We start from the raw sequence: 15,648 nt of genomic DNA, 5'->3' as shown, positions 1-15,648 counted from the left end.
AATGGCAGCTTCAGAGGGCAGACTTTCATATACCCTTAGATTCTAGGTGATACCCCTTCCCCAATTGCAGTAAGGTTGCAAGGTCCAACTCAAGAAATATCTGGGGACTGGGGGTGGAGCCAGGAGACCTTGGAGGTGGAGCCAGGAGCAAGGGTGTGACAAGTATGATTGAATTCTGTCAATCACATTTAAAGTGACCACATGTTTTTCAAATGTTTTTCCTCCCCACTCCCTTCCCTCCATATGGAAATAATGAAGGATAGGGACACCTTCTTTTGGGGCTCATAGAATTGGACCCCCAGTCCAATCTTTTTGAAATTTGGAGGGTGTTTTGAAGAGAGGCACCGATGCTATACTGAAATTTTGATGCCTCTACCTCAAAACACCATCCCCCCAGATACTCACAGATCAATTCTCCATTATACCTTATGGGGACCGGTCTCCATAGGGTATAATGGATTGCCCAGCAGACAATTCCCCCCTCCACTTCTGCAAACCTTGAAGCAGAGGGGGGAGGGAAGTCTCCCTGCCCCCAACTGGGGATTGGCAACCCTAACTGGAGCCTTATGTTTCAGTAGGGATGAGCTTAAGGAGGACTGCTTGAAAGTCAACCTCATGTTGTTCAATTGGCTTACTCCCAGGAAAATGTCCTTAGGATTGTCACCAATGTACATTTGTTAATCTGGAGCAGCATCTCCTCCCCTCTACCTTGGTCCAAATTGGTACAGTCTTACTGCCACATTTTATGATATGACCCAAAGCCCAGCGAACCATGACCAGCTCCATCTATACTTGATTTTGAAAACCATTTGCAATGCTGTTTCCATTGGAGGAGGGCTCTTATGAATCAGTTTAGTAACGACATTTATTCATTATTCAATCAAGTCCAGGGCAGAGAGTTATTTTGATTCTGAAATCAGCCTCAGTGCTTTAACCTCTATGTTCTTCTCTTACTGTCTCCCAAGCAACTTGCTTTGATATGAGTGTTGTTCCTTTCTGACTCTAAGAAAGTCCTTCATTTCACAAGCTTTTATAGAACAGCAAGATCTTCCATGACAAATTAAATGCATTTTCTTAGATTTTCATTTAGCTGCAAGGACGAAGTAGTCTAGACTAAGGTGAGCTCATTCGCTAACAAAATAGGAGAATGGAGAAAACACATTTCTTGACCATAAAAGGGCAGGTTGCCCATTAACAGAGAGTAACTGGGTTTCTCTCCCCACCCCCACCCCCGCTATTACAGAATGGGGAGGAATCACTGGTAACTTATCAGAAAATGCATTTTTGCAAAGCTACTTTGCCTCTTTTGCCAAATACCAGATGTACTTACGAACTGGCATATTAACATCAGCCCTGTATCTCTTTTCCCAAGGAGCCTCCAGGGCAGAGTTGTGGATACTTATGTCTTATGCTGATGGTTTTTTAATAGATTCCCCATGGCCCACCAAGGTGCTCTTAATGTATGGTCCGAGGCCTCCATACCTCCATGAGGCAACTTTGAGCTTGTTTGCAGTACTACCATCTTGCAGATAGGGGGAGTCTGCTCCCACCTGGCCCACATTTCCAGCCACAGTAGCCCATGCCATTAAGCTTCACAATCCACTTTGGAAACTCAAGAGTTTCAAATGCAGTTTCTGATATGGGGGGGCTATAGCACCAACTTGACATGTGAAAGATATCACAACCATATTCAATCCTTAGCATCTGTAGTGAAAAGAATCTTAGAAATCAGATGTATGAAAATTCTCTGCCTGACGCTCTGGCAAGCTGTTATCAGGACTTTTTAAAATGTGCCCCCAAACACAAAATGTATACTTCTAGGAGAAAAGGTGCCATTCCAAGAGAACATCAGTACAATTTAAAAAAAAATAAAGGCTTCTGCATGACCCTGGTCAAATTCCCAGTTCTGAGGATTTCCCCCCAGTCTTTGTAGGCTTCTCTCAGTCATGGACTCCAAAAAACAAAGCATGTTCACGCATGCAAGGAAAATACACAGGTGTGTTGCAGTGACATACACCATGCCTGTGAATGACAATCACATACTACTGTGGAATTGCAAAAAGTCGTTGCTGAAAATAGTACAGGGGGCAGTAGGTTAGATGAGCCAACGATTTGGCACAACATAAAACACCTTCATGTGTTCTACTTCTGAATATGGAGGCTCCATTTGGGAAACAGCTCTTATTCAGTGCTAGAACACATGCTTTATATCCAGAGATCTTCAGTTCATTCTCTGGCATCTCCAGTTAACTTTGCCTCAGGAGGACAGCAAGAGAAGATTTCTGCGTGAGATTCTAGAAAGGAAATGCCAGTCAGACCAGTCAGTCATGGGCTCTGTGAGCAGTCCGTATGATCCTATACATTTACAATATCCTATGGGTGTGAGTAGTGAGATCTGGACATTATGTGTTTCTGATATTGCATGGGGCTGTGGCTCAGTTTGGTGTAGTTTGGTGTAGTGGTTAAGTGTGCGGACTCTTATCTGGGAGAACCGGGTTTGATTCCCCACTCCTCCACTTGCACCTGCTGGCATGGCCTTGGGTCAGCCATAGCTTTGACAGAGGTTGTCCTTGAAAGGGCAGCTGCTGTGAGAGCCCTCTCCAGCCCCACCCACCTCACAGGGTGTCTGTTGTGGGGGAGGAAGGTAAAGGAGATTGTGAGCCGCTCTGAGACTCTTTGGAGTGGAGGGCGGGATATAAATCCAATATCTTCTTCTTCTTCTTCTTCAGTAACAAAATGTTTACTTTGCACTTAGAAGTCCCAGGTTTAATCCCCAGCATTTTAGTTCAAAGTCCCAGGTAATGGATGGTGTGAAGGACCCCCACCTAAGAATCTGGAGAACTGTTTCTGGTCAAAGTAGACAATACTGATCTTGAGAGACCATTGGTCTAACTCAATGGAAGGCAGCTTCATTGGTTCATGTGTACTCAAAACCTGAAAAATATTGTATTTGTAACACATTTAGAAGCAAAACAGACAGGACAAGCCAAGCCAATTTCCTTGTTAAGTTCATGTGATTGTCTCTCAACTAACTCACAATTCCTTTTTTCCCCTTAGATCTTACACGTGAACAAGGTGATGTCCATCTTGTTTTATGTGATATTTCTTTCTTATCTCCGTGGCATCCAGTCTACCAACATGGATCAAAGGAGTTTGCCGGAAGACTCAATAAATTCCCTCATTATAAAACTCATCCAAGCAGACATTTTGAAAAGCAAAGTATCCAAGCAGGTGGTTGATATTAAGGACAGCACTGCAGACACCGTGAAGAAAACCAAGGCCATCGAGCCTGATGTGGACAGTACGGAAAATGTGAAACTGGATTTCCAGCCAGTTCTCTCAATGGATACAGAACTCTTGAGGCAACAGAGACGCTACAGCTCCCCCAGGGTCCTGCTGAGTGACAATACCCCATTGGAGCCCCCACCTTTATATCTTATGGAGGATTATGTTGGCAATTCTGTAGTGGGGAACCGAACTTCTCGTCGGAAGAGGTTTGCTGAAAGCAAGAGCCACCGTGGGGAGTATTCTGTGTGTGACAGTGAGAGCCGATGGGTGACGGACAAATCTTCTGCCATTGACATTAAAGGAAACCAGGTCACCGTGCTGGGGGAGATCAAAATGGGCCCTTCTCCAGTCAAACAATATTTTTATGAAACGCGGTGTAAGCAAGCCAAACCTGCTAAAAGTGGCTGCCGAGGCATAGACGATAAGCACTGGAATTCCCAGTGCAAAACATCTCAAACGTTTGTGCGAGCATTGACTGCGGAAAACAACAAACTCATCGCTTGGCGATGGATTAGAATAGACACCTCTTGTGTGTGTGCTTTGTCCAGGAAAATTGGGCGAACATAGGTCCGCATCGTTCTGCTATATAAATTATTACGTCTAAATTATATTATATGCATGTAGCATATACATGTTTATATTGTTTTATATATTATAAGTTGTCCTTATTTATTAAACTTCAGCCAACCTACGAGATATATAGAAGCTTTCTCAATAAAGGCGAGAAAAAAGGATGGGTGCGTACCACTGGCAGCGCTACGTTTTCATTTACTGCTTGTGACCTTCCGCTTCTCTGCAGCTTTCCATAACCTGCCTGTAAAATCTTTCTGTAACATCAGTATTTTTCATTCAGTATTGTCAATCCAGTGACTGTCATTGAGAAAAAACCTTCTGTTAAAAGTAATTGGATTGAGTTGCCAAGGTATATAATTTGTGTTTAATTAAAAGAAGTGTAACACTCCCCCCACCTTGAATCCCAGAAACTAAATTCAACAATGTAGCCCATAGCTAACAAGAGCGGTCCAGCCACTGTTTAGCAATAAAATACAATTTCTGTATGCACTGCCAGATTTACCATTAGTGTTCCAGTTTGTGCTTTCTGTGTTGCTCTTCCAGAGTCACTGCTAACGATCTTGCAATTTAAGTTCAGGTTTTATTTTATTTTTTTAAATGCATTTGTTTTGTAACTGGTTTTAATGTTGCCAATTCCCCTTTAGAAGGCTTGGAAAAAATCTAAAATATGCGTAACAGACTCTTGCCAAAGCCAAGAGCAATCTGAGTGGATCATTAATATAATATATAAAAGATGGATTTCTTTTAAAAAAAAACACACACATTTTTATGATGAGCAGTTTTCATTCCCTTTCCAATAATCTGTGTAGTTCCTGATCTATCATTAAACAGATTTTTTTTCTAAAGTGCAGTTGGGAAGAAATCCTATTCAGATTTTAAGCACTCCAGAATCCAAGCAAAGAAGATTAGGCATTCTTGTGATGGACATCAATTCCAAATGACGGAGACCGTTTTGCACTGCCTTTAATGGAGAAAGAAATCTAAAATATTCATTGAACTGTTGTGTTGAACTAGAGCTCTGTTAAAATGGAATAGAAACGCTATTAGCAGAAGGATTTCTGACACACAATGTAGTTAGATACAAGGGTCCTAGTCCAGCTTTAGTTGCGGACAGGTAATCATGGATCAAGTGCACCAATATGCATACAAACGTATATCAGGTTCCATGTTCATTGGTCTGAATGCTGCACAACATTTCCACTTGTACTAGAACAAAAAGCTAAAGAGCTTGTGCTAGAACAAAAAGCTAAAGAAAAAGGCCACTGAAGCCACTTGCACTAAGTCAAATGTATTACATTCTTGGTTGCATTTCCGCTTCCACAAGATCTTGTGCAACCAGGGCAGTGATGCTCTGTATTCTTGGTGCTTGGTGGGAGGCACAGTGGGAGGGCTTCTAGTGTCCTGGCCCCACTGGGGGACCTCCTGATGGCCCCTGGGGTTTTTTGGCCACTGTGTGACACAGAGTGTTGGACTGGATGGGCCATTCGCCTGATCCAACATGGCTTCTCTTATGTTCTTAACCAGTTTCTGGGCACTTTAGTCTATTGGGAGAAAGTCCTGTGGAAGAACTTGCACCAAACTACACCAAATCTGTTTGTGTTTGTGCATTCCTGCATTCAAGCTACTGTGATCTTGTGAAGCATGATTACCTTCACAGGACACAGGTACCATTTCTAGTTTACAGAAGGCGTGTGGATTGCAATGGGAGTTTAGATCTTTTCTGATCAAATTTTGATCAATGGTTGCTATGTACAGTTGTGCACTGTTTCCACATTTTGACGTTTACAACCTCCTGCTCCAGTCTTCCAGGTCAGCTTTCTGTATTTAATTGCATTTAACTTGATTGCTCTTATGATGACACAATACAATGAGAAGAAGTGAGAAAATGGAACAAGGAACTGGTGCTGTATCCAGTCATCTACTAGAAAGCATTACAATATATTATTATTATTATTATTATTATTATTATTATTATTATTATTATTATTATTATTATTATTATTATTATTATTGTAATACCTGTCAATATATGATTGCCAATCTCTCTCTCCAGGTTGCAACAAAGGGTAGGAAAATTACACCAAGGGTAATTTTAGGCACATGCACCCATGTTGTGACAGAATCAAGATTTTGTGTGTTCCCTCCAGTGTTTTTTTGTTAATGAGAAAAGGGGGCTGGTACTTATATGTAAGGTTATGCTAATTTCCACCAACCCCCCCTAGCCTTGGGAGAGCCCCCCCCTCCAAAGGTACTGATACTCAGTACTAGAGAGTACTACCACACACACATCCCCCCCAAAAAGCCCAGAAAAGATTAGGATGTGATGAATCGCTGCTATTTTGGTGGCTGTCTATATCAAGCATCAGGCCTGCCCTTGCCTATTAATAACACTCTTTCTGTGTTGATAATGCTGCGGTGTGACTTACCTTTTCGTTATCTTTGCAAAGCAATGCTTTCTCAACTTTTTAAACAATCCATCCTAAGTCTTTAGAATATATGCTCCAGAGAGATTTCAGGAAACCATCTGCATTTATTTTATCACCTTTGAACATGTGTTCAGGAATGGAGCCTGTGTAGCGGGTTTATAGCTACCAAGAGATTTCTGCTGTCTCACCAGGAAAAAAAACAAAACAAAAAAACCTCACAGAGAATGTGCGTGTGTTTGTTGCACACCTAAAAACCAATGCTCTTCGGTTACATGTGCTGCTGAAAATTTGAATGTTAATGTTTATGCAAAATGTTCTCTTATTTCAATATTTGTTTGGTTTTGAAAGCAGTCGAAGAAAATCCCCCCCCCCAGAAGGATCACAGAATATTTGCATTGTTACTGCACTGTTTAGTACCCTTTTGTTTGTCCCCCTGGCGACAGCTCCCCTCCCCCTCTTTGACTTTCCAGCTCTCAAAATTGTTTGCCAGCTAATGCAATTAACTGTGGTGCCCCACATGATTTTTTTTCTTGCTTTGTTTTATGACAGTCTGCAGCATTATCCTGACAGATGCATGATCATGATGACATCACTGACCAAATCATATGGGTTTTGAACCACAGACAATGGGAGTCCAAGAGAACAAGAGAGGCCAAAGCAGAAAAACAGTACTCCCAACTGACAGAGCGCACATCCCAGGAAGTGCAAATAATCCCCATAAGCAGAATGCCCTTTTCAGCACAAGAAAAGTTCCAAAACTTTGGGAAAACTTTGCTGGAACAGTCTGTTATTTATATTCCCGACCTTTCACTGAATTTACTTATTTTCAAGTGAGTGCCTGAAATATCCAGGGCCATCCATGTCATTCCAGTGAAACATGGCGGGGTAAAATAAGATCAATGGGATCTTGTGTTCTCTGCCCTTGCTTTGTGAATGTAAACATCAAGGATGGGGCAACGGTTGGGAGGGCACAAAACAGCCAGCCTTAGAGCTTGAAAGATGAGAAAGAAAAGGCCAAGTTGCTGGTTAAAGAATGCACTGAGTAAATGCCTTTGCCTGTATTTGGTTACAGACAGGGTTAGCTCTAGGATGGGAAGTTCCCATATATTTGGGTTTGTGGAGGGTGGGGCTTGTGGAGAGGCCTCAGCAGAATGTAATGCCATATAGCCTACCCTCTGTAGCTACCATTTTCTCCAGGGAAACTGATCTCTATTGTCTGGAGATCAGTTTTAATTCTAAGAAAACTCCAAGGGTGCAGCAGCCCCCAGAATGATGAATCAAACCTAAATTGCATGCAAAACAGTAAACTTTACAAAAAAGAATTGCCTTGTTAAGATATCTGTACATCTCAATGCCTGGTGTTCCATTCCTGGGATAATTCGGTCAATTAACACAATCCCGAGAGTGACACATTGGTTTAACTGATCTAAATTTTAGCTGCTTAATTAGGGGAGGGTAATTAACTTTTCCTTAATTAATAATTATCATAACATCAGAAGCATCCTATGGTGTCCCCTCATAGGATTTTCAAGGCAAGAAACAAGCAGAGGCGGTTTGCCATTGCCTCCCTCTGCAGAGCAACTCTGGGTTACCTTGGTGGCATGGCGGGTGGGTGGGAGTAGGTGAGGATGGCAGCAGCCTTGGGCACCACCTTGCCTACAGAGCACCTTCAGGCACCTTCTCCCACCGCTCCACTGCTCTTGGCTTCCTGGGTTGCAGACCCGGGAAGCTGAGAGAGGCGGGACTGCGCACCAGTGTGTACTCTCCTCCAAGCCTGGCTTCCTAGAGAGTGGCCTCGCTCTGAGGCTGCCTCCTCTTGCAGGGAAGGCAGCCAAGAGTGAGGCCGCGCTGCCTCTTTCATCTGCCTGGAACCTGGGTGGATGAAAGAAGTGGCACAGCCTCGCTTCTGGCTGCCTCCCTTGCAAGGGGAGAAAGCCTCAGAGCGAGGCGCAGCAATCCCAGGCAGACGAAAGAGGCGGCACAGCCTTGCTCCAACACAGGCATGGGGGCAGCCTGGGGTGGTAAAAACCCCAGCGCCGTCCCTGCTTGGTGGTCTCCCATTCAAGTACTGAGACCTAGTTTGGTGTAGTAGTTAAGAACAGCGGACTATCATCTTTTATTCCCCCCTCCTCCACATGCAGCTGCTGGGTGACCTTGGGTCAGTCACTAATTCTCTCAGAGCTCTCAGCCCTACCTACTTCAAAGGGTGTCTATTGTGACGAGAGGAAAGGAAAATGATGGTTAAGTCACTCAGAGACAGAGTGAATGGTGGGGCATAAATCCAGTCTCTTCCTCCTTCTCCTTCCCATGGCCAATTTTGCTTATCTTCTGAGATCTTTACAAGATCAAGCTAGTTGAGGCTCTTTGCATTGCTCTTTCCTTCAATATTTAATAAAGGCATTTTTGTGGCATGTTTTAATGCTGACCACCACCACACCGCATGACCTCAACTGTACAAACCTGGTGGAACTGGTACAAGGCTACTTGAAGTCCTTTTTCTTCCCACCAGCCAGCCCTCAGTGCTTGCAGACCACAGGATGAGAGGGCTACTGCACAGAATTGGGGGTGGGGTTCCTATCATGGAGTTCTCTTTCCTGTTGCCCCATCCTGAAAGTAACTTGCACTCCATGTGAAGGGAGTAGGAGGAATAGGAGTTGGATTTATATCCTGCCCTTTACTCAGAGTCACAATCTCCTCCCTTCCTCTCCCCACAACAGACACCCTGTGAGGTTGGTGGGGCTGAGCGAGGTCTGAGAGAACTACTCTTGAGAGAACAGCTCTGGGACTGACACAAGATCACCCAGCTGGCTGCATGTGGAAGAGTGAGGAATCAAACCCGTTTCTCCAGATTAGAGTCCATCTAATTTTAAGACTCGGTGCAGCTTCTAGAGGTCATCTTTCTTCAGTGTTCTTTTGGCCATTTAGAACAGCGTTAGTCATTGGAAGAGCAATTGGGCAAAAGTCCTGAAAGCCAGTGGCTGTCCTGGGATCCTTTACAGCCTTTGGTTAATTTTCAGAGGCCATGCCTTAGAGTCCAGTGAGCTTCTGCCAATCAAGGTAAGCATGACTTAGCTCAAAGCACTACTGGTCTAAGGCAGCTCTGCAAATCTATATTGCCTGGTCACATGTTCAGAAGGACAACAGCCAGGATTTTAACTTATTATAAATGTCCAATATATGCTGACCAAAGCTACTTTAATATCTCTGTTCTTGAGCTTGTAACTAAATGAAGGTGTAACCTAATGTGTGTGTTGTCTCTGTGTATTATTTTCAGTGCACACACACACACATACAGAGATCTCTTCAAGTGGTTTTCACTAAGCATTCATGTGTTGTGCTGCACAATGAGCAAGAAACAGGGAGTTGCATTTGGCTTGAGTCTGGAGCAATAGCTAAGCTCAGGGCTGGGGTATCTTCCTAGGGCTGCCAAATGTGTCTGTCTTCCTAGGAATGCATGCAAAATGTCTGCCTTAGTGCCATCCAGGACTTGAATTCAGCAAGTGCTCACAGAAGCACAGCTCCTGAACCTCCAGCCAGGGTCTGCATGCAGTGGCGAGTTCTCTTCCTGCTGCACACAGATCCCAGAGCACATGCAATGAGATATGCTTTTTTTCCTACAAAATGACCCCTGGTGCTATCTCTGTTATTCTACCTGGTGGAGGTTTCTTAAACAGGCCAAATGCAAGCCATCACCCACTGTTTAATGCTTTTTGGTCTCCTTGGAGCGCTGAACACCTCCCACTATTTAATGTGCTAAATTTTCCTATAAAACTGGTATCCATCCCTCAGAAATTTGAAAGGAATTACAGCCATAAATTTGATTTGCATTTAATTTCCTGGAAATGCTGGGCATCTTTTGTTACCTATCTGCCAGAAATTTGGCTTAGGGAATCCCTTGTCTGATGGGTGGAATCCAAGAAACTTGTGTCCAAATTGGATGGGGAAAAGAAGATACAGCTGCAAAGTGAAATCAATGAGAAACAAGAAAAGGAACTCAATCAAATGAAAAATGAATGAAAATTTTGAAACAAAAAAGTTGCGTGCTCAGATGTGTTTCTTGCAGACAGCTGGAAACATAAAAGGAGTTTCAATTACATGTCTCAGCTGGGTTTTCCCTGTCGTCTTTCTTTCAGCAACATGGTAAGTATAGGGAGAAGGAGGAGGGAAACTGGAACATGAGAGCAGTGGAAGAGCTCCACTAGGTAATGCTTCCTATAAGGGAAAAAAAATCAGCTTCTCCCAAGAATTCTCCAGTAAGGCTGGGAAAGAGCTCTTCAGAGCTTCTAAACAAGTGAGCTCTGACTTATGAAAGTTCATGCCGAAAAAAAAGTTGTTAACTTTCAAGATGCCACTGGATTTCTATTTTGTTTTGGGCAAGACCCAACCCATGTCAGGCAAGTTTTGCTCATCACTGGTATTCTGATGTTTTGTTTTTTAATTTATTTATTTATTTATTTAGAATTTATATCCCGCCCTTCCCACGGGTGGCTCAGGGCGGCTTCCAACAATAGATCCAGCATAAAATTAAGCAATATTTAAACATATAAGGGAATAAACATTTAAAACAGATAAAACCATAAATATTAATAAATATTCGAAATATATATAAAAGAACTCTGGCAAGTTGCATTAAGTTCTCAAGCTAGGTATAATCAAATGTATGAAATTACCAAGCAATATTTTTAAACCAAACTTGTAGTTTTAGTTGGTGTGGACTTTTGAAACCCTTCTTATACAAGAATGATTGGTGAAGGAATGTCTCCATTGGGCGTATTACATTCCTTGCCCTTTTCTAACCTATTTAATTCAAGGAACAATATGAAATAAATATAATTAATAGAAAGGAGTGCTTCTCCCTGCAGCTTCAGGCCCTCCAATCCCTCATGGAAAATTGCGCCTTTTTTTCCTTATAAGGAATACCCCAACTCATTAACACCCTCTAGTGGCTGGGAAAGACAGAAGGCAAAAGAAGAAGGGGACGGCAAAAGATGAGATGGCTGGACAGCGTTACTGATGTAACAAACACGAATTTGAGCAGACTTCGGAGGATGGTGGAAGACAGGAGGGCCTGGCATGACTTTGTCCATGGGATCACAAAGAGTCAGACTCGACTGTGCGACCGAACAACAAAAGTGGACTAAGGGTTATCCTTGCACTGGGAGGGTGGTTATATGTTTGTTCCCAATGCAAGGATTTCCATTAGTCCCAATGGAGCAGTTCCTTCACCAACCATTCACTAGAATGAAAGGCACATTGCTTCCAGTTTCCCTTCCAGCTTCATATTCAGGGAAATTCCAAGTCAGTAATCTGGAGGGAAGAGGAAGGGATTTGCCCTCCCCCACCAATATTACCATAAACACTACCTCAAGCAACGCACATTCCCATCATGCACGTAGATGTGAAAGGTCACTGGTTCTGGACAAGGAGCAAAGCTTAGGAGCATCTGGACAAGGAGCATCTGCTCGTGAAAATTCAGCTGCAATGACTAGCCAGTCTAAGGTGCTCTAGGCTCTTCATGCAGCAAAGGTATGCTGTTGTGAAGGGCTGTCTGAGAGCTTTTTTCCATCTTTTTAAAAGGAGATCAGCTGGGAACTAATATTTGCTGTAGCTTTTATTTGGTTTTCTGCAACAGGCATTGCCCCTCCCTGATTATGGACTTGTTCAACCTGTTTCTTTGGCTATGAAGAGGAAAGGTAATTACCCCAATGGATGGATCTACTGTCAGGGAGATTTTCATGCTCAAGGTGTTCTGCAGGTTTCTGCGTATCATCATGACAACACCTTTCCTAGCAAATATTCACCCAAACCTGTATTCCCACTCTGGCCAGGTGGTTGTGTGTATGTGTGTGTGTGTGTGAGGTTAGAGGTCACTTCTTCAGGAACTTCTATTTGGATTGACTGAAGAGCTGTCGGGCTTCTCTGGACAAGATTGTGTTTACCCATCCTGTCCTTCTTGCTGACAAAAATAGATCTTGAGCCCTCAAAAAATCCTTAAACGCATAACTGTGATGTGAGCGAAGGGCGCCTCTGCTGAAGTCAATGGACTTCAGTCTCTTCCATTAGGCCCGTTCCCTTGCTCTAAGCTTTAGTGCAGTCATAAAGGAAACATATCCATAGAACGCTTTTCTTTTCTTTGAAATGAGTGGCATGCTTTTTAAGAGGTTTTGCTTGCTGAAACTGTATTAGCATTCATGTATAAAGATTCCCCCCCCACACACACCAGTGTAACCTCTAAGCTGCATTAGTGTGAGCTAGCTCACAGGTTTTTAGCGTCCAGCTTACACATTTTTGTTTTGGCTCAGGAAAAATGGCCCCAGAGCAAATTAATCGATGCAGTAGCTCACAACTGTAATGCCAGTAGCTCATGAAGCAGAATATTTGCTCACAAAAATTTTTGCTCACTCCACAGCTTAGAGGGAACATTGCCCCCCACACCAATTCTTTTCTATGGAAATTTTGGAGAACTCTGAAAACACATCTCCTGTGGGTATTTTCTGGTTTGCCAAGAAATGTGCTAAGATAGTACAGGGTGCAGCAGTCTCCAGCTCTCTCTCACTGTACTATAGGGGGTATTTGCACTTCTGCTTATAAAAACTAAGGTATTTCTACTCTAATTCAATACAATTTTATATGAGAACTAAGTTATCAAATTACCTTGATCTGGAAAGCCCAGACTCGCCTAATCATGTCATATCTCAGAAGCTAAGCAGGATTGGCCCTGGTTAATATTTGGATGGGAGACCACCAAGGAAGTCCAGTGTCACTACACAGAAGCGGGTTATGGCAAACCACCTCTCTGTCTCTTGCCTTGAAAAACTACAAGGTGGCCACAACTCAGCTGTGACATGATGGCAGTTTCTACCACCCCCGTGAGGTTATGAAATTATACATTTTATATAGCTAAAGCAGCAAAATAGGTTTAATTTTGCAAGTAAATATTGTATATATTTTAATTGATTCTCAGATTTATGGCTCTCCCCCCCCCCCCGAAAATTTCATGTCTTCAAAATTTCTGGAAATTTTGCCTCTCCAGGGAGAGGTGGAGCTTCACTGCGACAGGAATGCAGGCTTGAACATTTGCCTAGAGCCGAACAAAGTATTTTCAGAATGGACCTTTTCCCATCTCCCTCTGTCTCCCTTGCAACTGATATATGACTTGTTCACTTGTCCAAATGGGAACCTTTCTTGCTGTGTTCACATCCTTCTGTAAAGCTCTGTCTACATTGATGGCATTCTTACTGAGGTTCATCAGGTATTTTGAAAACCACTTTCATTTGAAAAATGGATTTTGTTGACCAAATTTATTTTGGAAAAGGCATGCACAAACACTGCAGCAAGGATTAGAAACAAATTGAGCAAGGTGATATGTGATGGAGTGAAAGGGGTACAGTGTGCTCCTTTTTTCAGTTCTTTAGTAATGGGGGACTTGGGACACTGCCAGTTACTTTTGGAAGGCTGAAGCTGAAGAAGGAGGTGTCTTTGGACTAGTCTACAAGGAGACTCTGTGGCAGATCTGTGGTGGTGGGAGGACAGGGAGCCAGGATTCTCATCATCTTCCACTATGACTTTATATTCATCCAGCAACAAAATCTAATTGCATCCCACTAATTTGCACCAAGCATTTAGACCTCAACATAGTTTGCAATTAACACCAATGCATGTAGCAGTGCAGCATACCTAGGAGCCTTAACAAGGAGAGGACACAAAATTCTCCTCTTGGAGTGCACTGCTCCCTGTCAATTAAAGAAATCAGGGGCATTAGCTTTACTTCATTAAAGATTTATACCTCACATTTCCTATTGATTCAAGGCAGCCTAGAAAAAGAGTTAAAACTTTACAAAATTAAAACCAAATAGGATAAAAATCTTTGAATGTCTCCCCTCACTATAAAGTTGCCTGCTGTTCAGACCCTCAACAGAAGCCCTGACAAACAGGCCAGTCTTCTAAGGCCTCTTGATAACCTCCAATGAGAGGGTTTTTCTCAGCTCTTCAGGGCAGGCCTGTCAGCCCCTTGGTTGGGGTTGGGATCCAATGTCTTTCACCACTCCACACAGTGGTGGGAGGAATTTTTTTTTTTTAAACTCACTGGGAAGAAGACGACGACATTGGATTTATACTCTGCCCTCCGCTCAAGAGTCTCAGAGCAGCTCACAATCTCCTTTATCTCCCTCCCCCACAACAGACACCCTGTGAGGTGGGTGGGGCTGGAGAGGGCTCTCACAGTAGCTGCCCTTTCAAGGACAACCTCTGCCAGAGCTATGACTGACCCAAGGCCATGCCAGCAGGTGCAAGTGGAGGAGTGGGGAATCAAACCTGGTTCTCCCAGATAAGAGTCTGCACACTTAACCACTACACCAATCTGCGAGGGTGTCTCATGCAAGAAAAACTTGGAAGAGATAGCAGTAGCTCTAGGAATTGCTGGAAACTTTATGGTTTTACCATAGAGTTTCTGGTGAGTCCTAGAGCTAATACCACAGCTTCCCAATTTTCCTGGAAGTGACATCACCATACTTGTTTACACCGCCCCCACCAAGTTCCTTCCCCCAACCCTTCCACATCAGGGAGCCCATTCCACAGAGTGGTAGGCAGCCATGATACCAATGTCCCAGGCACTTATCAGTATTGGGTGGGCAGCCACATGAAGGATTCAGAGCCAGATCATGATCAGTTGTGAATCCCTGATGGTCAGCTGTAGTCACCTTCCAGACACCATAGCAATCGAGGAGTAAAATGGCATCTTCTAGAGAGTCAGGCAGAAGGGAAGAGAGAGTGAGCTCTGCTGTTCTAACTAGAATTCCACCTGCTTCTCTGTGCAGCACAGAAAACCCTTTTCAAATGGCAATTTGATAGCATACATTTGACCATTCCTGTTCTGGGCACCAGGTTCCATAAACTACTAAGCAGATGGAATGATCCAAGCCAGCATGGAGCAGACCACCCGCACAGATGAAGGAAAGGAAAAATGTGATGGAAAATACATTTGTTTTTCAAAAATACAACACAAGCCTTAATCCAGGGGAAAACAAGTCAGAAATGAATAGCTGCAGAATTAGCACGGCAGGTAAGAAAATTCAATGGCTGCAATCCCGTGCTTTCTTATGAGTACTATTTGTGGAACCTAGCAGGGCTTACTTCTTAGTAAATATGCCTGAGATTAGGCTATACAACTCCCATCTCTTCAAAAATTCAAAAAGTCCGGAATTTTTAAAAGGATCTATTCATTGCCAGAAGAATTGTCCCTTCTGCACAGGTTTGGCTGGCAAAGCCTTTACCATCTATTCTGCAGCCGGTTGCGAGCCCCTCTTCTTTCCACTGGGTCTCCTTTTCTGCATTCCCTTGTCCCTGTGGTATATTTATTGAA

General features: G+C 43.3%; 1 protein-coding gene across 4 annotated transcripts in view; it reads left to right on the top strand.

Annotated features, from left to right (window-relative positions):
- The window catches only part of NTF3 (neurotrophin 3), a 113,678-nt gene extending 109,316 nt beyond the window's left edge, over positions 1 to 4,362 (top strand). For all 4 annotated transcript variants that reach the window (XM_060254218.1, XM_060254220.1, XM_060254221.1 and 1 more), the window contains exon 2: positions 3,058 to 4,362. In XM_060254218.1, coding sequence (XP_060110201.1) covers positions 3,058 to 3,855 — 798 coding nt within the window. In that variant the 3' untranslated portion in view covers positions 3,856 to 4,362. The remainder of the gene's footprint in view (positions 1 to 3,057) is intronic.
- Positions 4,363 to 15,648: the final 11,286 nt, after the last annotated feature.

This window comes from Heteronotia binoei, chromosome 14, assembly GCF_032191835.1.
Source record: "Heteronotia binoei isolate CCM8104 ecotype False Entrance Well chromosome 14, APGP_CSIRO_Hbin_v1, whole genome shotgun sequence".
Lineage (NCBI taxonomy): Eukaryota > Metazoa > Chordata > Lepidosauria > Squamata > Gekkonidae > Heteronotia > Heteronotia binoei.
Note: the sequence above shows the minus strand (reverse complement) of the source record. Positions and strands in the feature narration are given on the sequence as shown.